General features: G+C 35.6%; 2 protein-coding genes, 2 long non-coding RNA genes and 1 other non-coding gene across 8 annotated transcripts; 2 read left to right on the forward strand and 3 right to left on the reverse strand.

Moving 5' to 3' along the window:
* The first annotated feature begins 90 nt into the window (after window positions 1-90).
* LOC124636274 (exosome complex component RRP4) lies at window positions 91-2,382 on the forward strand. Its single transcript, XM_047172306.1, has 5 exons — window positions 91-333; window positions 416-653; window positions 961-1,095; window positions 1,391-1,573; window positions 2,106-2,382. The coding sequence occupies exons 1-5, from the start codon at window positions 200-202 to the stop codon at window positions 2,319-2,321; spliced, it is 906 nt and encodes a 301-aa protein (XP_047028262.1). The 5' UTR covers window positions 91-199; the 3' UTR covers window positions 2,322-2,382.
* LOC124636261 (choline transporter-like 2) lies at window positions 2,379-21,746 on the reverse strand. 4 transcript variants are annotated; one of them, XM_047172292.1, is made up of 14 exons: window positions 21,328-21,746; window positions 8,440-8,562; window positions 8,147-8,310; window positions 7,860-8,049; window positions 6,845-6,957; window positions 5,916-6,081; window positions 5,241-5,466; window positions 4,757-4,937; window positions 4,391-4,520; window positions 4,009-4,162; window positions 3,578-3,869; window positions 3,111-3,336; window positions 2,868-3,024; window positions 2,379-2,725 (listed from the first exon to the last, which is right to left on the reverse strand). In XM_047172292.1, the coding sequence occupies exons 1-13, from the start codon at window positions 21,341-21,343 to the stop codon at window positions 2,927-2,929; spliced, it is 2,079 nt and encodes a 692-aa protein (XP_047028248.1). In that variant the 5' UTR covers window positions 21,344-21,746; the 3' UTR covers window positions 2,379-2,725; window positions 2,868-2,926. The 4 variants fall into 4 exon arrangements, with proteins under 4 accessions (XP_047028248.1, XP_047028232.1, XP_047028239.1 ...); XM_047172276.1 differs by lacking the exon at window positions 6,845-6,957 and adding an exon at window positions 7,416-7,645 and having other exon boundaries at window positions 21,328-21,745; XM_047172283.1 differs by lacking the exon at window positions 21,328-21,746 and adding an exon at window positions 9,760-10,388.
* Window positions 15,769-18,185, reverse strand: LOC124636301. Its single transcript, XR_006985118.1, has 3 exons — window positions 17,327-18,185; window positions 16,981-17,186; window positions 15,769-16,640 (listed from the first exon to the last, which is right to left on the reverse strand). It is a non-coding gene; the product is annotated as an uncharacterized LOC124636301 (long non-coding RNA).
* A 1,588-nt stretch (window positions 21,747-23,334) lies between the features above and the next one.
* LOC124636192 lies at window positions 23,335-25,655 on the forward strand. Its single transcript, XR_006985106.1, has 2 exons — window positions 23,335-23,773; window positions 25,389-25,655. It is a non-coding gene; the product is annotated as an uncharacterized LOC124636192 (long non-coding RNA).
* On the reverse strand, window positions 23,675-23,748 carry Trnat-agu. Its single transcript has one exon. It is a non-coding gene; the product is annotated as a tRNA-Thr (tRNA).
* Window positions 25,656-26,776: the final 1,121 nt, after the last annotated feature.

Here is a 26,776-nt window from a genome sequence, read left to right on the forward strand (position 1 = left end):
ATATTAGATTGATCAATTGAGCAATCCTAAAAAATAGATTGACTTTGACTTGAATCTTTGACATTGACGGCACTGACACAGCCAGGGGTAAGGGCGGGGATCAGGGAGGGAGAGAGATTGTGGCATTTGCAGAAAGCGTGTTGTTTTGCTTTTGCTAAACTTATTTATCAAGTGTTTTTTAATAAGCTGTTCGATTAATATGGCTAGTCACGTGAAAATACGATTAGCTTCCCAAAGGGTAAATCATTCAGTGTCTTCATCGTCCTATAACAATGATTTACCTCGGTTTTACACGCCTGGAGAGGTTGTTACGGGAATGCAAGATTTTATGCGGTAAGACAGAGATTTACTTCACATACATGTAAAACTATCACTGGTACGGAATAAGGAAGTATATTTTCTTGTTGAATTCCAGTGGGCACGGTACATATGCAGTGGATGATTGCCTAAAAGCTTCAGTGTCTGGGGTTATGCAAAAAGTGAACAAGTTGATATGTATCCGGCCTTCAAAGAATCGCTATGTTGGTGAGATAGGCGACGTAGTTGTGGGGAGAGTACTGGAAGTCCAACAGCGCAGATGGAAGGTGGACACCAACTCACGCTTGGACTCAGTACTGCAGTTGTCTTCTGTAAATCTTCCTGGTGGAGAACTGGTAGGTTCCTTACTTCATTCTTAAAATTAATGTAATATGTTGTATTCATTATTTAAACAAACATGTGGACTTCATAAGGCCCGAGTCACACCAGAATGGCAGTGGCTGGCAGCGATGCGGCGAGCACTTTCAGTGTGATATACTTTGAAACTTTAATAACATACTTAAAAGACGAGTATCACTTGAAAAGCTACATTAATAACCTACAGTGCACTGTTATCTATAATTGTCTTACATTGCACTGTTATGGTACTATGTAATTCACACAAAAATCCAGTAGCTAAAACATAAATACAAAATGTTACAGAGACGGCGGTCAGCTGAGGACGAACAGATGATGAGAAAACATCTACAGGAGGGTGACCTCATCAGTGCTGAAGTACAGAGTGTGTTCTCAGATGGATCACTCTCTCTGCACACCAGGAGTTTGAAATATGGCAAGGTATGTGCTGAACCTTTAAAAAAAATTTGGCATTGCATTACTCTAACTTAGCTGTAATCTTCAAGTAAACTTTAATATGTAAAAAATTCTTAATAATCTTTATCAAATATTCAGGTCTACCCTCTTTCTACATAATATGTTGGGGTCGGCTTCTAGTCTTAACAGATGCATTTAGCTGAGCACCACATTCTATTTTACTGTATGAATTATGGATGAAATTTGATAATTTTCTCCAATAATCAACACAAAAGCAAGTTAGGAGCCTGGAATTTATGGGTAAATTTTATTATTTCAGCTAGGACAAGGAATGCTGATGAAAGTTTTCCCATCATACATCAAGCGCAGGAAGAATCATTTCCACCACCTCCCTTGTGGCATATCAGTAATTATTGGCAACAATGGCTACATATGGATCAGCCCTCCGGAACGACATAGTATGGTTGAAGGAGAGAGGGATGAAGTTGTAAATGTTGAACAGGTTAGCTGGAACATTGTTTGTATATTTTCTTTGCCCCACAGAAATTACACAGAAGAAATATTATAAAGAGCAAAAATTTTGGATTTTTGTTTGTTTGTTTATTTATTTACTTATTGAAAAACCAACGGCTATAAAACAATGTTGTAGACATATATATATAAAGAAACAGAAAGCCAATTATAGGTTTTCACGGATAATAATGGAATAACACGCTTAAAGCTAGGTAATCAGCTGGTTTATGAGTATTGTAATGGATAAACTCAAAAACTATTGTACCTATTTAAAAAATTTTCACCATTAGAAAGCTACATTATCTTTGAGTAACAGTGGCTATATTTTATACCGGTACGGGCTCCCACGGGATGCGGGTGAAACCGCGGGAAAACGACTACTTGTAGCATAAATTTTAAGGTAAAAAAACGTTTTTATAATTAAACTCAAGTTTACAATTTTTGAGTCAATTCAAGTTACAGTTCCCAAAACATTTTAATCAAACATGAAAATATCTCAAAAATCCTCCATCACATTACAGACTGTATCCAGAACTGATAGAGAAACAATGGCGAGAGTGAAGAACTGCATATCAGCACTAGTTGCATCTAAGATCATGTTGGACGACACCAGCATCATGTTTGCATACGAGGAGAGCCTCAAGTATGACGACGTTAAAGACTTGCTCGACCCTGAAGCCATGCTCGATATTGCCTTCTTAACACAGCACCGAATAAACTATGTTGTTGAAGAGTAACAGGTAATTTTATTTTCCCCACATTTCTATAATTCAAGGTAAAAAAAACGAATGTAATTGATTTCTTGTAATTTATTTGCATTGATATCACAAACCATTTAAACAAATATTTAGAAGTTGAGTCTTTTCTCGACCTATAATAAAATATATCTCAGTATCTCTTAAAAATGGTGTGATTTATCCATCATCATAAATTTCAAAAAGGTTCATAACAAAATTATTATTTGGTATTTTATTATATATTAGTATAAACTATAGTACAATACTGTAAAAGAGTACACATCTAAGTAAGTAAAACTATTTTACAAATAGAAATATCGTAAAAAATCCTAGAAAACGTGTAAATCGAAGTACAAGGTGGTAATAAAATCGTGAATAAGATATTCAAAGTTTGACACATTCAACTTAGGGCTGATTTTTCAATCATCGGTTAACTTACCATCTGAGGAATAAATATGGCGGTTTGACATATTTTCTATACAAAAGCTGTCAAAACATCAAACATATTCATCAGATAGATGTTAACTGATGATTGAAAAACCGGCCCTTAATCTCCTACTGTTTATTCTTACATTCACAACAGTCATACTTTAATATTTGGCACTTTATAATTGTTTGTTTCGTTTCCCAAGAATTTTCATAAGATTTTTCGACATAAAGTATGGCTTTTCTGGTGAGCCATCGTTTCGCTCGCAGTCTTCAACTGAAAAGAACATGTTAAGAAGTAATAACAAACATATCATTTAATTCCGTTTGTAATGGTAAAAATGAATCATAAATTATACTCACGGAAGCAAAGGAACAATGTGTCAACTGCCATCGCATAGACATTGAAGAATATGGTGCAGATGAGATAGGTGGCAACACTGAGGATAATGGCGGGAATGTAGTTGTAGTGCAGAGGCTGGCCCTGCGTCACCTCCGTGAAGAACTTCCAGTCTAGTAGATAATATACGCCAACACCCACGCCCACTGATATCAACAACTTTGATAGGAAGAATAAGAAGTCGGTCACCTGAAAAAAGAATAAGAAATATGTTTTATTATTTTTAAGAACTGAATCTTCTTCGAAAAATACACAGGCTTGCAGTGGGACTGTAAAAAAAGCTTAAAACTATTATATCTATCTCAAAATGTCTCGAACGGGCTCTGCTGTCAGCCAACCAAATGGAGCAGAATAGTTAATAAATCTAAATAAGAAAGGCTTTGCCATTTAATAACATGCAATAAAATTGGAGCATAGTATAAATACATACCTTATCCAACACGACTACTCTTATAATATTCCTCATGAGCAACGAGAAGGCGTCTCTCGCGCTCTTACAGAAACCTTCTCCGTGCACCGCGCACATTATATACGCGTTCTTATTGATGAACTTGAGGAAGTTCTCTAAACACCAGCAGAAGCACTTGCAACAACACATGATGCACCGAGTGAAGGCGTTGTCGAACTTCTTTATCTTCTGGTCGATATATTCTAAGATTACGCGGATAACTCGCACTATGGCGATGATCAGTGCTCCTAGAGCTACTGTACCCATGTGATACCTGGAACATGTTAAGTTAAAATTAACTTTACGAGCCGCCATTAAGTTGGGTTGAATTAAATACACTTTTCTATGTAGCCGTGTATGTATGTGGCATTTAGAATAAGCTCAGATTGGTGGTAACAGTGCACTTGTCTTACCGTAAAGTTCTGAAAATGCCAGAAGTGAGCGTAAAGAAAGGCAGATCTCTCTTCTGGAAGGTCCAGTACCAAGTGGAGAATGTGCTAGCGAGCATCATGTCTGACACGCCGCTGATGAAGAACATCGTCCAGAAGAAACCCAGCAAGTTGGCCACTAGAAAGAATAAGAACTATTAGTCATAGAGTCATAGTATAGCCAAAAATACTGGAAATATTCGAAAAAGGATACAAGACGCATTATTAAAATAAGCAATATAATAAGAAAGAAAATGGAACATGGTCGAGAGATTCAGTTTTATAACTTCACTTCTATTAAAAAAGCGACTGTGGCTTATCATTATTTAACGAATGAGTTCACAATAACAAATAGAAAGGTACTAACAATGTAAGTACACCACACTGTTGGGACTATCGAGCCCAGTGAAATGACACGTGGCCAAACTACAAGCCTGGCCGGTGTTCTGGTCTCTACAACTGGTCATGAACTGCACCGGATCGCAGGGTATATTGTCCTGAAATATAGAAAGAAAAACATAACTTAGTTGCTTATAAAAATACCTTAGATACCTTAGATGGTTTAATAAATACAAAATGGAAGCGTTCAACCAAGGAAAAGGCCAACAATTCTGCTGTTTCAGCAGTTTTTGATTCTTAATTTTCAATAAAAAATACTTCGAATAGCTAAATTAGTACAGGGAAGGCCTTCAAAATGAAAAAGCATCATCAAATTCAAATGGAGTGTTCATACCGCATTATAAATGCCATTATCACAGGTGCAAGTGTCATTCTTGAAGTTGACAATCTTGAAGGCTGATTCTCCAATGGACAGTAGGTACATGAGCACCAAGACGCCGTAAGCGATCACGAAGCATTGGAGGATCCAAGGGAATATTGGGAAGAATATCGTTGATTTTATTGCAGATACAGCTCTGAAAACAAATAATACCTTTCATTTACTAAACTGCGTAACAAATAGATAAAGGAAATTAGAAATAACGTTGGCTTTTATTTCTCCCTTCAGCCTATTGAGTACATGACTGGGTGACAGCGATTAGGATCACTTTTTCGAAACATACTTTTATGTTTGGTCTCCTTTATGTAAATAAAGAATTAGGTTTCTTTAAAGGTTACAAAATAATAGTATCATGCTAAATATTTATCCAAAAATCCACATCTAGATACCTATTATTATATAGCCATAAAAATAAATGCCATCTCAAATTCACACTTACTTGCTTCCTTCGCGGATCAGCGCAATAGCAATAGTGATCCGGCCTCGTAAGAAAATGACGACCAAGACTAGAATGAGTAGCAACACGGCTACCGCGATGAGTATCACCAGCCAGGTCGATGGCTTGCTGAAAATGGATTCCGCATAACCCTTAAGGTTCGTCGTCTGATGCAAAGTCCCCGGGTTCTCCTTGTAATAAGCGTAATTCTTGTAACATAAGTAAACGCCTGCAAAAAGGGAAATATAATGAAAAGGTTATCGGTGTGCTAATTAAATATGTTGAGTCGTTTATTTTTATGAATTACGTTTCTCGATGATGCTCTCTGATTGCGATATATCTCGATTGTGTACTTTCCCTTCAGTATCACTTGTAAACAAGGATAAAATAAATTAATTTTAAACATGCATTCAAGGATAACAAAACATTATTCGTGCGTAAAAACCCCTCCCGATAATGATTTCAATGGCAATATTATGTCCTGACACTGAGTGGTCAGATAACAGCTTTTATACAAATTACATTTTTTGTAAATAATAAATTGGTATAATCATTTTATGTGTCATGGTCAGACTATATTTAAGTGTGATCTACTGAACGATAATACACCATAGCGCAGAGAAGATGAATAATCGTCAAAGGAGGATAACTTTCAAGAATATAAAAAAAAAAACTTACAAAATCCCATGAGGCCGATGAGCCCCACGATGGAGGTCCACACGACAGGCCCCACCACCCAGCGCAGCAGTAAGATGTACAGGAAACAAATGAATACTACGACGATCAGCGCTCCAAGGAGGTACCATCTCGACTGCACCAAGTCTTGTACTATTTGCGCCGATAACTAGAAGGAGCGTTTGAAAAAAAGTTATAAAATGACTGCAGGTTTTCATTTAATGTTTGTTATTTTAATTAAAATATTCTCAGACATTCGCATGCAGTAATTAGGTAAATATTAAAAGGACTTATTTACATAAGAATCATAAATCGCCAAATAAGAGTGCAGTAAAAAACTTGGGATCGAACCCACGAAACGGCAGAAAATCTAATTACTTAATAATTACCGCCAGCACTGTACTGACCATGCTTCCAAGGTATTTTCTGTTTTTCTGATAACAATGTCAGTAAGGTCTTAAAAATACCATCACCATCCATCACCGATTGTAAGTTAAGATAACGGAAATGTTACTGGAATCCACGTTAATACAATAGGTATGTTGCTTGAATTAGGGTTTAAAATATCAGATTGTTGTTTTAATGCTCCTCAATTGTTAAAACGGTAAACAACCAGCAAAAATATTTTTATCGTAACTGCAACGCCATTGCAAAGTTACGTCGTCAGTTCAATCGCGACGTGTCAGGAACGCATTCTCTGAATGGCCGAACTATAAGTACGAGTTAAGAGTCGATGTGAATTAATTACGTACTCAACGCTAACTTAATTGATTAGCTGATGTTTAAAATTAATTAAATAGGAACATTAAGTTTCTACTTATTATAAAATTAATTAATACGTGTTTTAATAATCCATTACGTACCTACATCTAGCATGCATAAATAATATAAAAAATAGTAAGATAATGAGCTAAGAAATGAGCGCTATCTACCTCTTGGAACTGCACCAGATTGACGAGCTGTGATATCACCTGGTCTGTCGACATAGTGTTGTTCTCTATGAAGTCCCGTAGCTCGTCGATATTCACGAAACAGCGTCCCATCACTGCGCCGCCCACCAGACATGCATTAGCAGCAAGGTTAGGTAATGTATGGATAAGTGATATAAAATGATTTGGATTAATTGATGTGACAGTGAAGAAGCAGTATGTGATTCTTACTATAGTGGGTACATATTTACAAATTTGAGGATATAGTACATAGTGAGACGAGCATTTCTTATTCTAGTCTGTGAGAATTTCCTTTTGTTAAATTACATGCTTTTTATTTTATACTGACTGATTCGACAACAGACTTACAATGTAAATTTTATATTCTGTGGTTGGCAATTAATCAGTTGTATTGTGTTATATAAAATGCGCACACTTCTGCACAATCAGTCAGCACAAAATGAAAAGGGTTATTGTTGTAGTCAGTAGGGACAGGTGCACATGCGCGAAGGTTATACAGACAAGCTTCCACGCGTGCATCAGACTCATGCGCAGCGGAGTCAATTCAACATACAATGTGAGTGTCGAGCTCGTCCGACTGCCTACTGAAGAAGGACATCCAGCTGGCTACGATCCAGCCCACGTACGAGTCGAGCGCCGTCGCTCTGTTCACCAGTGACTTGCGAGCCTCGTTAGGGTTGCGCACGCAGCTGATCTCCCTCCCAGGACTAAAGGACTTTGGACTCGGGTTCCTGTCCCCCTGGCATTGTAGAGTTGACAGGTCGCCGATGCAACGGGATAACACTGAAGTGTAGTTATTATAGGTACATCTAACACAGGTCATGTTATGTCGTATAATGGGAACATCCGGAGGGACATGCCACACTTTGACCGTTCCAATGCTAAGCATCACAATGATTAGTGGCACTTTCAAATCAAACTATAACACCCAACCGTCTGTCATTTTTTCACAACAAAGATAGAAAACAAAAACAAGTGAACGCAATAGGATAATTACCTGCTTGACTTTGTAAAACGTAGCTCGCACATTTATTTTGTGAAATGTAATTTCTTGCTTGTGCGTAGGTCAAAGTGTTTACATTGATATCGGCTGTGCACACCATGCTGGGCCTATACTGCAGGAAGTTAGACTCCGTCATTTCCTTGTCAAATATTCTTGTCTCAGTCGGGCATTGCTTTACGCAAACCTGTAACAACGAAAAGAGAATATCGTTTGGTATTTTATGCCTTACTTATGTACATACTTTAGTGTATATTGCGACTTTTTATTCAGTAACTACTGACCTGTGGCGTAGGACAACCGACGATGGGTGTGCCCGGTGACAAGCATTTGGAAATATCGAAGAACACGAGGTATGGCTTGTCTATTAGGCCGGAGTCGAGGCCACAGCGTTTGCCGGTGGAATCTATGGGGGCCAGAAGCTTCTGCACGCTTCCGTGAGTCATACCTGGAATTCGATCAATTGAGACTTGAATAAGAGAGAATACTTGATCATATGTTGTTTAAATTCTCCAGTAAAAATAAAACTATATTATGATGGATTCAAATATCCTTGCGAAGATATAAAAGTTCTCACCATAGTAGCCGACGTATCCCCATACTCCGAGAAAGAGTATAAACAGTATCAGCCATAGTACATCTGTGCACGCCCGGTTGTGTATAGGGCCGTTAAAGTTCGGGTCGTACCGAATCGGTTCTCCTGGAAAGATGAAAGGAATTTTAGAAATTATTGATAGATTTATTGGTTTGAATTCCCCTTCAGCTTTTGAACTCCTGATAAGCATCCTGGGTAGACCTAGATACGTCACCGCAGAACGTTGCGGTCAATAGTAACTAATTGAATAATTGAGTATCAATTAAATGTTACTTTTATGTGTTATCATGACGTCAACTAGACACAAGGGTAAGATCATCTATTGATTAATTATTTTTACAAGGGCTATAAATAGACAAAGAGCTTTTACGATGTTAATGAATTGATGAACTGCCTACATTTTATAGTCTTCAAGTCCATCTCCGATCAGTTTTGATAATCCCAACAAGCTATTCCCCGCGATTTCACCCACATAACAGGAGAACCCTTGTTGTAGCCTAATATATCTCATCCTAGTCTATAAATACCGTGATAAATATCTATTTACCATATTTCATTACAATCAGTTCAGTGGTTTTGGCGTGTAAACTAAACTAAACAAAATATTATTAGTAAGGATTATGAATCACTAGCTTTTGCCCGCAACTTCGTTCGCGTGGAATAGTGACTACCAGCAGATTTTTGATTTGACCAATAGATGGCACTATATGTCCGGAATAATTTTATTTTTTTTGTAATAAAAACTATCCTATGTCCTTTCTCAAGTTTCAAACTATGTCTGTACCAAATTTCACACAAATCGGTTCAGTAGTTTAGGCGTGAAGAAAAGACAGACAGACAGACAGAAAGACAGACAGACAGACAGAGTTACTTTCGCATTTATAATATTAGTTTGGATTAGTTAATTTCTACTACTTAACTGTATATAGGTTCTGTCTGTGTATTAAAACCAATTGTTATCGTCGCTATCATTAGTATTAATTGGCAACCTACTTGCTTATCACAGAATATTAAGGTGAAAACCATACAAATTGGTGCAGTCAAGCTTATTACAGTTTGTTCATGACTCATTTATCTACATTACACATTTCGTTTTCTACAGATACTGTCTGAAAGAACTCTAAAGAAAGAAAAAAAATAAACTTTCATGTGTTAGTTTTAAGTATTAATTAATGTGTTACTGTTTATTTACCCTAATAAATAAAATAATACAAATTATTTACCATTGAATTATCAGTAATTCCAAGTACTGTATATTTAGGTTAGTAGTTGCGGTAAGCAAGGGTTTACGTCAACACTTACTGGACTCTTTCGGCGGTACACAGCAGTCACAAAATCCCATTTTATTGTGTCAATTATTTATCATTTTCAGTTTCCTCTTTGAATCATCATCACATTCAAAATAAAAACCACTGGTTTCAATTTTATTTTAATAATATTACTTATATCACTTATACTCCGAAAAGACGTCTATCGTGCGCGCTTATCACTACAGATTTTGATAAGGATTAATCGACCAATAGTTTGGTAGGGTACGTAGATTCGAAGTTGCAGTAGTGTTTCAAAGGGAGATCTTATACAGGTACTTATCACAAGTTCGTATGTGAGGTTGTGAACAAATTGGGCGGTCCGGCAGCAACCGAGACCGACGCGATTTCGACTCAATAGATTATAAGCAACTGGGTGGTAAAATAAACTGCTAGGTACTTGAGTAACGAGGTTGCATGGCTTGTAACGAAGACGTACTATTCGGTGATATCATTGAAGAAATAAATAGTCATGACGCGAGTACGGCGACACAGTAACTAGATCTAACCAAACATTGCCAACAAGAAGTTAAGAAAATCAAAAAAAAAAAACTCAAGCCTGTGCTAATACGCATTACGTAAGTAAGAGTTCACATTCAGTTGTAGAAGGCAAACATCATACTTAAGACTTACCTAATAATAGTATAAAGAAGTTTGTCTGTTTGTTTGCTTGAAAATATTTTAACTACTTAGCTAGTTTCCTAGTTCTTTGGTTCCTCCGCATAATTGGCGTGGCTCATTATGTTACGCTAGTCTGTGACTAAAGTTAACACTACTTTAATTAGTTTTTAATGTTGCCTTAACAACAAGCCATTCTATACAGTTTATTAGTCCTAGTGATTGTCTCATCTGACACTGACAAAGTTCATAATATGCTATCAAGTTTGAAAATGGTAAAACCAATCATAACAGAACAAAAATAATGAAAAGTTTGTTTGTATAAAAGTGGACTTCCCCAGGTGGATTTTATGCCCAATTTATTGTTATCAGTTTGAGTCTGCAGAGCAATTATCAAATTCAACTAATAAATACTACGCTATCTTTAAAATAATGGCTCATTACTGATGATAAGCTAGTGGTGTGAGCATTCGTGACGTCACTGACCTACGTGAAACCATTCTATGCTATTATATGTCATAGCCTAGACCGGATAGCTTATTCAGCTTTATCTAATCTGCAATAAAGCCAATCAGTGCGCCAAAGGTACTTCCCGCGAAAGATAACGTCACATTATTTAGTATCTTGATTACTAAGAATAAGGGATTATTGTTTATGAATGTATGCCTACTTGCACTGCTAAATATAAACAATTATTAATAGCTGTATGACTTGATATCGGTACTAGACGATGACATGGCAACGAGTACTAGTAGTTTCTGCTCATTGAGCAATCATGACACAACACAACAACGGAACCATTCTTAAACTGCATTTTTAATCTTATACAATGTAAACAGAAGAGTAAGGCATAATACATAACAATTATGAGAACATAATGTAGATTATATCATATAAGCAACAGACTTTATTTTATAAATACGTTAACAATCTTGTCTCCGGGTCCCAGTGTATTAATGAGCTGAATACTTTGTACCAACTTAGTAAGTACAAGTATTATGTAAACGTATTGTGTTAGATGTCTTACTAGCGAAGCCCTAGGTTTACATTCAGTTTCCTGTTCGTTTACCTAATACTTGAGCGCCACGTTGTCTGTTGTTGACTTCACGGGAATTAAGTAGGTATGTGATCCTAAGCTATGCTACCTAATTGCTTGTGAATAGTGTTATTATGTACATTTAACTGCCATTAGAACGAAAAAAGAAACTTTAAATTGCCGTTCCAACAAACAACGGTTGCATTTGTACTCAAAAGTATAAAGAAATGCTTTTGTTAATGCTACCGTGGTAACTACTAAGTAATCTGTGATACTACTCCCTATTACCTCAACAAAAAATCGTACCATTTACCTACATATTGTATGTAAACTTAATTGCTGAATACGATTAAAAGTCAGTGCCAATATAGCCACTGTGTTATAAGCATAAAATAAATGCATTCCATTCTACATAGTGTCAAGAAAATATGTATAACATACAATGACTAGTAGTAGAAGTAACAGACAAATTCGCGCCTGGAAGTGCTAATATTAGACAAGTCCTTGGCGCTCCGAGTCAAATCCTCAGTTGCATCCTCAATTTCATTTGTCTTGTTTCGAACAATATAGGTTACATACATCTTGCGCCTACGCAAATGGTAAACCAACTGTTAATAGTCTATGACTCATGATATTTCATATGTAGGTACCGATATTTATGGCATCTATCTTTCTGATGCAGTAATGCAACTGTGATAAAGTTATTCAAACAAATCATGTTATCTACCTGTCCTTCAATATGAAAACTTGTTAGAGACCATCAATGTTCCTTTCTGTTTATGTTTTTTTTTGTAGTCTAGCCAGCTTCATACCAGTTTTATTGAATTTATATTTCTGATCTACGAGTTCTTTTTCGGTAAGTTACAATATATTTTTAGGCGAATTTAGTTTTTTTCCTCATTACCCATAGTTTTTATCGCCTAGTAATAGCAAAAATAATGAGATGGAGATTAAAAAAACCTTGAATATAACTACACCAGTTTTCACATCAATGTCACATAAGTAGGTAAGGTACAATGGATGTGTTCGACAAGAGATTTATGTACCGACTAGCCATGGAAATATTTGCACCTACAAGTTAGTGATTATATGGTAGTTTACTGTATTAAACCAATTCCAAAAGTTCACTATTTACTTTTAATGTTGTTGATACGGAAGCAGCGCAATCAAATTAAGGATGATAACTTTATCCTGAAAAACCATGACCACATTCATGACGCGGACGCCGCACAAATTTTACTGTTATCACTACAAAGCATTGTTTGTTTAGGTACATGAACAAAGCACACGCGTTATCTAGATAGCCGGATTTGTTTTGTGATAAAACAACGTTTAGTTAATTACTAAATCTTGGACGTAAGCGCACGCTTCACCGTCATATAGTGAACTGACTATACAAGTATAGATGATGATGATGCTTCTACGTGAGATGTGAGGACGAGTCCACACTGTCCCGTTAGCGGCTAAATAAAGACAGCGGTGTCATAGTTTTTATTAATTCTGTCTTTAATTTACTTCAAGGTTGTTTTTAATACGAAAAAGAAGAATTACCGCAGGTTTTGTTACGCTGACTACGAACTTTATTTTTTTTATTTATTCCTTTATTTCAGGCAACTAGGGCCCATAAAAATACAAATACACACATATTATTCATAACAATACCTATAAACTAATACATACAATTATCCATATTAATATATACAATACTATACATCTATAAAAACTTAAACATACTATAAATACATAACAAATATTCTTTGCTACGGCGTAGCATTCCATAATAACCCCCTAAAGTTTATCAAGTGTTATCAAAAAAATCGTACTTGGAAAATATAACTTCATAAGCAGCAAGAATTAAGAAAATTATTTATTCCGATTAAAAAGTATTTTGACCTATAATGGAAAGTACGACCAACATTCCATATTTTAATGCATACTACAACCTCAAACATGGTGTGATACTGTGCGCAGCGCCTTACCTTTGCATCAGTGTGAAATGTGTGAATGGCGGTGACGGTCTCTTTATTTACGTCTTTAGCTACCGAATAGCGGACGAACATACATGTATTTTCCGCCAGTGGCGAGAGCCACAAATAAACAGGAATTATTACGCTAGTTTTATGAAGGCAGGGGCAAGATGTTTATCCGACGATCGATCGATATTTTCGTTCCGTTGACACAGGGGCCCGATTCTCCTCCTCCTCCGAGTTAATAATGTCAAAATCGAATAGAAATCGAATCGCAATATGATCGCAATAGCAGTTTTAACCATATCGGGCATTCTGCTACTAATAAAAGACCAATCGTATTCGATTGACATTTGATTGGTGTGCGATTGGTCTGCTATTTTGGTGATTTTGGTCTATACGGTAGTTTGCTGTACAATCATTTTGCAATCGTAAATCATTTGCAGACAAAATGATTCATTATTGAATGACAGAAAAGGATAAAAACGTTTATTTCTCAGAAAAAATAGCGGAATGCCACATACGCTTCAATCGTAATCGAGTCGGGATTGGATCTCAGTCGAATCGAGTCGAACGTGAATCGAATGACGCTTAAGTAAAATTAGGAGAATCGGCCCCTGCATGTTATAAGAAGTTACTATTTTCACAATTTTTGTGGAGCCGCCGCGGTATCATACAAGCTATCATCATACAATGTAAACACACAAGCGTACAAAAAAAATAAAAATAATTGCGTACTTATTATGTTTACATTTTTTACGCTTATTATTTCTTATTTTTATATCCTGTTGTAATCAATTTTATTTAATCTAACTAGGCAAATAAAAATAACTAGAACAATAGTGTAGTGTACCGGTAGAGTGTTATACTAATGCGGCCGGTGCATGGCGACAAGATTAACTTAGGCTTCAAGGAATTGAGGAAAACCCAAACTACAAGTGACACATAATTAGTGATCCTTGTTTTATGCACTCTTCAGTCCATGGTCGTCTGTCTGCGCCATTTTTAATGATTCATCGATACATGAAGGCCAGAGAAGACTATGAATATTTACTACTAAGGAAAATTCATTGACACGTTCTCCCATCAGATAGGGATTTGCCGAAAATTTCTAAGAAGTCAAAGAGGCTTGATAATGTATGGTAGACTTTTTCAACCATACATAGATTGTATGAATAGGCTATTGTTATATTTTTTGCTCTCAAACTTTGAAACAGCATAGAGTAGGTACCTATGTGTCAACCTTGGCACTATGCAGATAAAGTCTCTAGGTACTCGTACGCAAATAATTAATTTAACGCAATTTTATTAAATTAGCAATAAGTCTGATGTACTTTTTTATCATAGATAATAGCAGTGTGCAGGCGATGGGATTAAAATTTATGTGTATTAAGTACTTAAGTAGAATATAGCGTGTTGAGTGCTGTCCTTCATGCGTCACTCACATAATGAGAACACCAAGTAATTATTAACTGTGGGCTGTTCCTGCTTCATCGTCTTTGTTTAAAAGCTCTTTATTAGGAACAAGCAATGAAGCAAGTTAACGTCGTTGTTTCAGGCAGTCTTTGTCCGCTCGCAGGGCCGTTTCACTTTATTTTGTAAACGCACACAAAAATTATACATATTTGATTTCGAAGTATGATTGATTACGTATTATGTAGATACCACGGTTGCCGGTTGTATCTTTCGGCGAGCAGTTAAAATCTGGTAGTTGAATCTAGGTTCCTCAAGTATCTTTCCTGTCTGTGTAAGAATCTTTTTTATATTATGCATACCATTATTTATTTCAGTTACATGTTTCCTTTTTAAATATCTGTTGAACAATTGTCTAAAAAAAGTGTGACTGCAAAATGGTCCTTGTTATAACGTCATAATTTGGCATTTTTTTAGACAAGTGTTCAACGACGTTTATGTACCTATTATGACGGTCACTAGCTGTCTTATTAATGAACATAGAGTAAAGTTTATACAATTTTTTCCTTTGTTATGCCAGGGTGTAACTTTATTCCGTGTTTATCAATAAGCCTGTATTTACCGATCGAAGTCGATGGCTGCCTAGGTAGGTAGGTATACGAGCTTAGTCAATAAATATGCAAACTTCCTGGAAATGTTAGTCGATCCATGTTGTGCTATTTTCAAATGAATTTGTTTAGAAAATATAAACACCAATCACCAAGTCGATACGGAAACGGCCAACTGTAATGCGTCATGAAATGGACGATTGAAAAAGTCATAAAATGCATCTCTGCATTATACATTTTCTAGAGCGGTCAGGTGACTAAGTACTTTATCTACCTTCGCATCGCAAGAGTTACTTACGATGATTATGCTTATGTACTTTTTACTTCTCTCGTTTCTCTCTCTTATGAACACTATAAGAGAGTCCATAAGATGAGTACATATAAGAGAAGTACGTAAGAGGAGTACAAATAAAATAGGGTGGTAGCCATTGAACCACCAAAAGTTTGGAGATCTCTAGCGCGCTCGTTTTTACAGTCTAAGAAAATATTTTTGTCTCAAATGATAGGTTTGAAATAAGTGGAAAACATTTGCTGTTGCCTGATTTATACATGTTTTTTTAAAACATGAGAAATGGTTCATAGCGTACTCCTAGGGGTACACAAAGAACCGGGGGGGTGGTATTAAATGAACCATGTGGTACACAATGAATCACGGTAATATAAAAAAAAACATTATTATTTGTTTTAAAGAAAAATAAATACACTATTTATAACTTTTTATAATTATTAAGTTTCGGGTTATACATAATATAATAACCAACAAATCAGCCTTAAAACTTAATTTTTAACAATAATTATGAACATCTTAAAAGTTACGCACAAACTCTTTCCGGGAAAAAAGAAAAAACATTTTGTACTTGTATATTTATATGAATTAAAATGCTCTTAGCATTATAAAGTCGACGTGTTTTTATACTTTTTATCACATTCAGACTTATGTATTTTTATTGTCCAAATAACAAATTGTAACAATCAACATTTCTTTATGCTGTCTTCATGTTGGGCAGTAAAAAATTTACTTGCATCATAATGGGGCTCTTGTCTACAAGACGGATTGTTCCTGTACTTTGTTTTTGACATATCTTCGCACAAGCACTTCGTCTGTCGCAATATTGGATAGAGAAGGTTGCAGTTTTTGCTGCTTTTCGAATGCTTAATCCTGATAAGTGTTTTTTCTATACCTCTTTGTGTAGCTTCCGCGGTGTGATACCCTTCTTACGTGCTTTCCTCCATGCTGAAATAGACGAATAATGGTAATTAATGATAGGTACTCACATTAACACTTAGAGGTTAACTGTCTAATAATACTTCCCACCTGTTCATATATCATACAAAGCACTAAAATTTGGTACACAATACACAATGAACCGTGGTTCATTGCTTACCCAGGATAAATGGCTCACAGCGTACCCACCCCCTCTTAGGAAATGTTAGGTCATGTTTTATACAAAAACCGTTGAGAATTAATTCCAAAAAATAGTCTCAGACAAGCCTAATGATCTACATTACACATAAAATTCACACATATTTAAGTAAGAGTTAGATTATTAAAGTAACAACAAAAAGAAACTCACCTTTTTTTGTCGTTTTTGCTTGAGTAGAAGACTAAGACGCGGCTCACGGGTGAGTATATCGCGACAGACCCACGGCGAATAGACCAAACTTCATGACGTGGCAAGGGAGTCTCGACATAATTTTTGCGCGAGCTAGCAACGTTAGGTATGGCCGGTAGGTACTATGGTTCATACTGTACACGCGGTTCATTGGCTACCACCCTACCCTACGTAAAAAAAAGATTTTTTTAAGTAAATATGTAGAATACAAATGTGCGAGAATTAGAACAACATATAAGAGTCAGTCATTACAAATAACAATAAGAGAGTACATAAGAGGATCACAGACTTTAAATAAGTTACCTACCTTTACCTTTTAATGTGCTCAAGCCCAGCCTACTTTGCCTTATTCATGTGATCGCGACATGCATTACATAAACACGCACATTTGACCTCCCAACCTTGGAATCTCCCGATGTGTCATTGCTCATTTCAAAGACATAACGGACATGGACATTCAGGCTGATAAACAGTTTGGTTGATTATAAGCAGTTGGTAATTGATTAAGTAACTCCCAAGATAAAGATACAATCAAGTCTTTCAGCCGGAACTGAAACTGGTATTCGTTTTTACGCATTTATAGGTAGGTATACTAATCTATGCCAATAAGCTACTATTTATAAAAAAAGATCTACAAAAGTTTTGATTACGATCAAAGCATAGTTACCGAAAATTGGTTGATAGAAGATATGGCTTCAGGATACACTTTAAATGCTAGATAACATTAATGCGATATGCATTATCAATAGAGATGTTAACTCTAAGATTAAAATAGGTTTGTATCCGGTTTTCAAACTTTTAAGTAGTTTCTCAAAGTGGTCAATATCTTTGTATTTTTACAATCAGCAATTTATTTCGCATGCATCAAACCGATTAGAAATCTTAACGGATGTAGTGGAAACATTCAATTATTTGCAAGTAAAATTGATTTATGTTTGATTATTGATTGTTATGAACCGGAACATAGTTGGCCAGTACACAATAGATCTTGAAAATGAAGAATAATTCAAGATTTTATGCCTTCGCTAATGATCTACCATCGATAATTCTTTATTTTCATTTATTACAATACCCACCTACATCTTTTTTTTTTAACGACGTCAAAAATCATCAAATGAGCCCTCCCGCTGTGGGTTAGCAGCGGTGAGGGAGTGTCAGACTCTTACTGACTAAAAACCGCCGTGTTCCGTCATAGGCCTTTTATGTACTAGGGCCACGGTATCTCTTTCGAACAACCCGCAGCCCCGGCAGGACCCACCTACATCTCAGTGCTTATTATAAAACATTAGTGGGCATGGGTACCTACCTAGAAGCAACCTAGCTATGAATACGTAGGTACCTGATCCCGATCATAACGGAATGCACGTGATGACGTGACAAGCAAATTGACAGGCGCACATTGTGCAAATGCAAATGTTAGTAAGTAAAGTACTGTTATAGTGTACTATGTAGATGTAGTTCATATAGTATTTATCTCAACACCTAGTCTTTGCTGAAGTCAGTGAAGTTATTGATTATTTTATTAAAGTCAAGTTTACATGGCTTTCGTCGACAATTTACGGCCGTTCCCAAAATCTGTTTTTTTTGCTTACTAGAGATAGAATTTAGACATTATTCTCGTAAAATAATATCATATTAGCCGTAAGCGGGATTAACTTCCGTTTTAGTTCCCTTCCAAACAGTAGGTATAGTGTTCTGTCTGGGGTATTCCCATTTCGTTATACTTTGACAGATAGTACAATCATTAGTGACTCTTCGAACGGGGAGATATGGTAGGCAGACAAGCATTCTATTCAGTATTTTTTTTATCATGCGCAGTTGCACAGACTTATATTAAGTGCATGGCAGGAAGAATGTTGTCTCAAATTACCCATCTGGTCACAGGTGCAATATATTATAAGGTTAAACTTGTATTATATTATTGCTTATTGAATTAATAATGCAATAGTGGTCTGTTAACTTTAGTAACTTATGTACTTACTTGAGCTTATTATTCAAGTCACATGAAGTTCTAGTGCAGACAATTATGAACATAACAACATACTTAGTTACTCATTCAGGTGTATTATAGTTAAATTAGAACACAATATTTTCTATCCTGTACTGAATTATTATCCTCATAGCCAATATTATAATACAAAAGCATATTAACGTGCAGAAATACCCACTACTAGAGAATAAACGATAGCTATTGAACTTTTTATTAGGTAGGTAGGTACTACATAAAATATGCTATAGTCTGTTTTTTAATCTCGTAGACTAAATTGACACTTGCAAAATGTCAAACTTTCTAATAATTTTGCTAGCTCTGTGGTGCAGTGTTGTACTTACGATACCGGTTCGTTGAATCGTAACTTTTTATCTATAATAGACGAATTTAATATTCATTCAAAGTTTTATATTTAAAATTCACGTACGTACACATGGCTGTACGACGTGCTACAAACTGCCAGGGATATCTGACCACGCAAAGCCATGCGTAATCATCAAGGATAAGCCCATTATTTCAGGATGACTTATTGTAAAAAGTTACGATTCAACGAACCGGTATCGTAAGTACAACACTGCACCACAGAGCTAGCAAAATTATTAGAAAGTTTGACATTTTGCAAGTGTCAATTTAGTCTACGAGATTAAAAAACAGACTATAATTTCGCAATGGAAGTGATAATTTTATTGCAGTTATATATTTGTAGTAATGATTGTGCAGAAACCAAAAAATGTGGAAAGCAAAACATTGCAATCCTGATTTAATAAAAATCTTAATTTTAAGTCTTACATAGCATCATAATTATCATGGATTTATCTACATATTCAAATTTTTCAATTGCGAGTTAACTATAATTTGAATTTCGTATGTACCTACATACAAAGAGAACACTGTTTCTTAAACGATCCTCTGTTTGTAGGTCTCGTATCTCTGTAGACTAGCGTAGTCGATGTATTGATCGATTAACATTAAGTAAAACCTGATCCTTCATTATTAAGACCAGTTTTTGCTTTATATATTTTTCCAAGGCCGATTTCCCGGGAAATGCGCGACCAGCGCGACTTGACGAGCGAACGAAAACAAGGTCTCGTTGCGACATTCAGATTCACGGCTAAATTTTATCAAATTTTGCTGTACAATGCCTTGTTGCTGTGCAGGAAGGATATTAATATTCCGCAACGTATTACTTTGTTTTAAATTGAACAAATAATCAGCTAAATATTTATTTTAAGCGTTGAAATGTAACAAACTCTTGCTTGGTGTTTCAGCAACTCGGAAAGTTCTGTTTTGTTGCAATATCCATGTTCTAACGAAAAACTCATTACGTTAAAGTTTATTTAGGCCTTCATTTAAAAAAAAACGTCGCCCACCGTATAAAACAGTGATGATAGCTAGGAGCAACTTTAAGTTTTCTCAAATCAGCCTTATTAGCGCTTAGCACACTGCTGTTACACTTTGTTAGTTTCGTGTTACATTTACTTTACAACACCGTACTTGGCTGTGCAAATATCACCGAATGTAATTATCACAGTTATCTCCTCTTTATGTAAATAAAGATAATTTTATGCCAGATATTTTATTTTAAGAGCTGTAACAACTATCCAGATACCTACCTTTAAAGATACATTATTGAGATTGTAAAATATGTACTGTAATCCTTACGTATGAATAATGATTACCACAATGTGTATCGTGAATATTAGGTAAAAAAATAATTGATTCCCGCATAATAAGTTGATTGAAACCCATCAAACACAATATCATGCATTAATGGGTGGGTACCTATCTATCTAGAGGTATTTAATGTATGGATGGGCACAGTTCAGCGATCTGTTATAAAGGATTTTATTCAATTGAATGTGCTTCCCGACTCTCTGGTCCAATTCCCATCATAATAGTAATTTGGTATTGTACAGTAAAAATAAAAGATCCCAACCTACACGGCGCGTCTAAACTTTTTTTTTTATTTCGTCTTATGTTGGTCCAACGAAAATAGATATCTAAAACTGTAGTCGGTGAAGCTATATTCAGTTGCTGCATAGAAATCAGAAATAAGATTTCAAAAAATTACCTTGCTTACTTTTAATTTACTATTAAAGTTAATACTTGACGTAGAACTAGTTTTGTAATAGCACAAGGAAAGTTAAGGAGGCATTGCACGCCCGCATTATCTTCAAAGAAGTTCCTTGTTACTATTCTAAGCGCACACTGGTCATAAATATTGTACCAAGCAAACCTAGGATTATTTAATTATTACATAAATAATATTATAAACGGTTGGTCTTAGTCTAACGAATATACAAAACAACAGGACTTACCATAATCTTTGCCCATAATGGATCAACAACGGGTAGTAATTCAATTTAGTCACTGCACAATTGGAACATTCAGTCTATTTAACGCTCAACACAACTCGCTCCAACACATTAAAACTTTATTACGTACAAATCTCCAGGCTCAATGTTTCTGTGATATTTTCAATTGTTACACATTGTGCAAGAAAAAAAACACCATGAACACTTTTAACCGCGACTAATTGCTTTACTAATTTATACTTTTGAGTTGTTTTTCACGTGAACGAAGCATTACTTTTGTTACATTCAGTAAGTTTATTAAATTAACTCGTTTAATTTGTTTGTTTATTGTCGAGGTGAAAGTTTGTTAACAGTCGAATAAAACTGTTCTACAGAGGCGTGTTAGCGAGTCGCGCGCCGATTGCTGACTGGCTTGCGAGGGCAAGCGAGTATTCCGTGGCCAGTGGCCTGTCTGATTCACCTACCCATACAAAGAGACTTTGGCTTTGTCTCACTACACAAGGTACCTTGTTTTACTAGCTGTACTCATCATTTCTGATTATCTAGAGTAATAACACTCTCAATTAAGCCTAATTCCCTGAACTGCATCTTAACACTAAGTAGGGTACATTCTCACTTTTAGTTGTTGTTGTGAATTGTGAAAGGACGAAGCTTGTACGGCTATGAAAAATGTTGTGCTACCCAGAAGTTGTTGTGTGAATAACCACGCACTGTAATAATTCTAAAAGGAAAAGTTTCATTGAAACCTAGGAAACGAAGCAAACATTTTTATGTATTATTTAGTTTGAAAACCACTACTTACACAGCTTAAGAAAATAGTTTTGTATTATTATTAAATTTTACAGTAACTAATTACCTTCTCTTTACTGGCCACATTTTATATAAAGGCCTTACTTACCCGAGGGTCATGCATCTGTATTCTTAGGTTAAGCTGTTTTACTTATGTATTTGTCCCTATAGGAACCTACCAGTCATTCAAGAATTTCCAAAAAATAATCAGATAAGTTTCCATATGGGAAGTACGAACAGACTCCTGCAGTATTTATGGTCCATTATGTGACCCAGATTACAAACACGTAATTACATAATTACGATTTTAATCCTAAACATTTCACACAAAACAAGTCAATGTCATTTCCAGATTTCTTTGTAAGATTAGTTACGTATGTCAAACAACAACATCCAAACATACAATATATAACATACCTAGTGTACTGATACAAAAGTTAGATGTCCTTCAAAATTCTAGTGAAACGTTAACTCCGTTTAGCAACTAGATAATTAGCAACACTAATTCGAGCATCATTATACTGGCCTTAAAATAGGATTTCATGCACTTTGTTATTTGTTACTTCGAAACTTATGTTCTTACATACTTATAAGTGATCAGTGGCTGGTCTTCGTACTCGTAGACCTAATTTGTAATGGTATTTTTTCTAGCTGTGTTTAGCTGCAAATGATGGTAAATTAAAATCCATTATCCTCTTGCATGTTTAGATAACCTACACGGTATAGATAAAGTGTATCCTTGTTTATTTGTGGAATCGGAATGATAACTGAAACAAAAAATTCAGACTATGTCGGTGTTTTGTTTTCAGTATCAGGTGAATGACTATATTATTCGGGGTAAATGGCCAGGCGCCCTGCAGGATCGGAACAAAGCACTTGCATTTCATCCCCGTCTGTCTGGTTATTGACCCGCCACTAACTTTTATTCAACTAATTGTACTTACTAGTCTTTTTGGGTATAGCAAGCGCCAGTGTGAAATTGAATATTATTAATCCATTTGTTCTCAAACGTGCGGGCAGACAATCAATTAAGACGTCATTTAAACCGCAAAGGTATAAAACCGTTATGCTAGATAACAATACAATAAATGTTGATAATTCGTGTAATTGCTCTATCAACAATTTCCTTAAAAGCGATAGCTAATCTCAATAATTGTACGAAATTATAACAAATAATTCAATCCTGTACTCTTGATTTCATACCTACCAGAATAACAAGCCATGTCATTGTGTAAACAAAACAAACTTATCATTGATATTTTTTACATTTCAAGTTCAATAAATATCATGAATGCAGCTAGTTCGTCGTACTCTGTCCTAATCCTACAACATCAATTGTGATATCGGTTATCTATATGCAGTTTGCAGTGCTGTAGGGGTAAAAATATTAGTCATCTGAGGTACTTAGCTGTGTATCACAGCACAGCATATACCCACACCTACCTATGAATATGTTTTAGGTATGATAACATTCAGAAAAATGTTGCTCGTGAGCTCTAAGCAAAAGATAACGGCTAATCAGAGGAATATACAAAGCAGTGTTTCAAAAAAGTCCCTCTCTAGGCCCCGGCGAGATTCGAACTCGCGATCTCCTGTTTACTAGACAGGCGCTTTAACCAACTAAGCCACGGCGCCTACAGTGATGCTACTGAATTTCAAGGTATTGTACTGCGAAATATTTACTTGTATTATACTTATTGGTTAGCTTATAGCTTACATTATTTATTTTTATATTGCACCCCTTTAATAGTATTGCACATGTCTAAAAACAGCACCCAAGTAGCATTCGGGGTTCTATATAAGATGTCTAGTCGTTCACATGTACTCTACAAGCTGTGTATGTCAGCTGTATATGAGCTGTATAGCTTGCTATAATGCTTTTATTGAACCAGTTTGGGCACAAATTAGACAGCCTTAAGTTCACTATGGCTGTACATTAGAAGTATAATAGCATTATAATAGCAGTTTAAGTAGTAACATCGGACTTAAGGCTGACTTACGGCACTATATGGAACGCAGTGTGAACCATACAACGTACATGAGTGTAATAAAGGGTAATAAGTGGCTAAATACACAGCCTTCACAGTTAAAATCGGACAAAAGTACTCCAGTAAGCTACCTTAAATTCACTTGTGTCCTAAATTATTTCTACATTTTAATGTATTAGTTTGACAATTGTACGGAGTGCACGGATTCGGGGCAAACTAACTCTGGCGGATTATTATTATAATATAACACGCGGTAGTACCTATTTTATGTACTATATCATGTTAATGCCATGGGAATGCAACTTTATCGTGAAATGTATACATATTTACAACTAAAATTTTCACGCGCCTCTGTAAAAACGCTTTATTCATTTTGAAATATTTAAAACTGGCTGAGAGGAAAATTTTCATATTCAGTTTTTGATATTTTATTGGCATTATAATTATACTTCGATAATTAATTTTAACATGAAACCAAACTCATTCGCTCTATCTACGTATTTTGTGATAAATCTGCATTAATCTTGTAGATTTATTTGGTAAATATTTTAGGTTACGTAGAACAAAATGGTGGAAATGAAATACGGCTATGTGAACTGTTATATAGTCCTTCTAACAGCCTACAGTCCACATGTGAATCATTTAAACACTTCTGTACAGATAGTAAAAAAAGGTTATTTTAAGTATCACAAACAAGTCCTAATACAGCTACTGGCTGTATAACAGTCTAAAACAAGTAAACATAACAGCCTTTGGCTTTATAAATGACCAGAAGTGTTCTATTAAAATGCTAGCTCTATAACATCGAACAAGTAGGCCGTTAAACAGCGGTTGCCGTATCTCTACCCTCCTATAATGCTCTTAGTCAGAAAGCTGACTAAAGGATAGTTGTTAGAGTATTATAACACCCATAACCGTATAAAAGTATTACTCTACACTCCTATAAGTCCCTTAGACAGGTATAGGTGTAATTAATTGCAATAATGCAGCTAATACATCACGAGTGAACTGTAGTAATGCTTTAAGTTCACCTTGGAACTAAATGTGTACTCTTAAATGGAACAAAATGCTACTTGGGTATCATGCAACATCATTGTCATCATCATCATGTCAGCTTGCTGCCAGCCACCAGTGAGTGTAAGCACATCTTCAGCACTAACCATCCATGTTTTGACTCAGTTTTAATTTTTTCCTACATGCTCATCAGATAGGCTGAGATTACATTGAGCTTGTGACGATGAAAAAATGTCGATAAGTTAATAACATTATGAAGTTTGTAACTCGCAGTCTGGCGCCACTTCGGCGGGAGGTCGTCTTCACACACCCTCTGCCGGGGGCAGTTATTTTGGCTCACAGCCAAATACGATCGTATTAGTAGGTAACATAAAACATAGGCAACGTTTTGTTTTTATTCCTTCTTCACGTGGTCGAGGAGAAATATGATCTAAACAAGATATTATGAAAAACAAGGCAAACGTAAGAATGTGCACTTACATGAAACGGATATGTTTTATAATTATTCAACCGGAATATTCAATAAACATCCTAAAATAACATGTTCTTTGAATTGGGTTTGGGTATTCGTTGTTTAGTATTTAACAGTAATATTTGTCGGTTTGTAAATTATGTTAACTATGTAAAAGTCAGGGGCGAATCCATATAAGAAATTACTAAGGGAGTACATAATGGCAGTACAGCATAGCAGTTTTAACCGTATCGGACATTCTGCTACTATTATTTATTTATTTAGTACACTATGGAGAACTTACAGCTAAACAGTAAAAGGAAGTCATAGTCGACAGAGAGCCAATTAAAAGTCCTCGCTTATAATAACAGCCTAGCAATAACGTGAGAATAATTATAAAAGACCAATCGTATTCCAATGACATTCGATTGGTTTGCGATCGGTCTGCCATTTGGTCTATACGGTTGAGAACTCTGGCGAACCTTCCTAGGAACCGAGAGGAGCGATATACCCCGGTTATACACTCCCGACCAAAAAAAAATGGTATCGCCCTTGCGCTATACAATTACAACGATTTCCAATGATACAATAGTTACAGTTAAATGTGTATGGTCTCGTTTGAAAGCCTATAACGTTTAGCTTTAAATTAAAAAAAAAAACATTTCCGTATTTCTGGAGCTAATCATTTTTATTTAGGACAGCAACGAAAATCGGGCGATAAATAAAATTGAGCTTAGCTGAAAAATTGAACATTTCAAACAAAATCAAGCATTATTGTTTCAGTATTCTGTATTTCCTCCTCGAGCCCTTATTACTGCTTTTTACGGTTTCTCATGGACCTGATGAGTTTTTAACTGTTTCTTGCGGTATTCCCTCCCATTCCTCTACCAGCGCCATTTTCAGCTCAAATGATTTTTTTGTTTTTACCCTTAATTTAAAGCTAAAAGTATAGGCTTTCAAACGAGAATATAAACATTTAACTGGGGCCCGATTCTCCTAATTTTACTTAAGCGACATACGATTGACGTTCGACTCGATTCGACTGAGATCCGATCCCGACTCGATTACGATTGAAGCGTATGTGGCATTCCGCTATTTTTTCTTTGAAATAAACGTTTTTATCCTTTTCTGTCATTTAATAATGAATCATTTTGTCTGCAAATGATTTACGATTGCAAAATGATTGTACAGCAAACTACCGTATAGACCA

This window comes from Helicoverpa zea, chromosome 2, assembly GCF_022581195.2.
Source record: "Helicoverpa zea isolate HzStark_Cry1AcR chromosome 2, ilHelZeax1.1, whole genome shotgun sequence".
Classification (NCBI taxonomy): domain Eukaryota; kingdom Metazoa; phylum Arthropoda; class Insecta; order Lepidoptera; family Noctuidae; genus Helicoverpa; species Helicoverpa zea.

Bases quoted from the DNA above. Each gene is read 5' to 3' on its own strand.
- LOC124636274 (XM_047172306.1), top strand. From the start codon at position 200: ATGGCTAGTCACGTGAAAATACGATTAGCTTCCCAAAGGGTAAATCAT. The intron at 1,096-1,390 runs GTATGTGCTGAA...TTATTATTTCAG, and splicing joins GGAGTTTGAAATATGGCAAG to CTAGGACAAGGAATGCTGAT. The intron at 1,574-2,105 runs GTTAGCTGGAAC...ATCACATTACAG, and splicing joins AAGTTGTAAATGTTGAACAG to ACTGTATCCAGAACTGATAG.
- LOC124636261 (XM_047172265.1), bottom strand. From the start codon at position 9,799: ATGGGATTTTGTGACTGCTGTGTACCGCCGAAAGAGTCCA. The intron at 8,311-8,439 runs GTGAGAACTTTT...ATCGAATTCCAG, and splicing joins GGGATACGTCGGCTACTATG to GTATGACTCACGGAAGCGTG. The intron at 7,646-7,859 runs GTAATTATCCTA...ACTACACTTCAG, and splicing joins CGTTTTACAAAGTCAAGCAG to TGTTATCCCGTTGCATCGGC.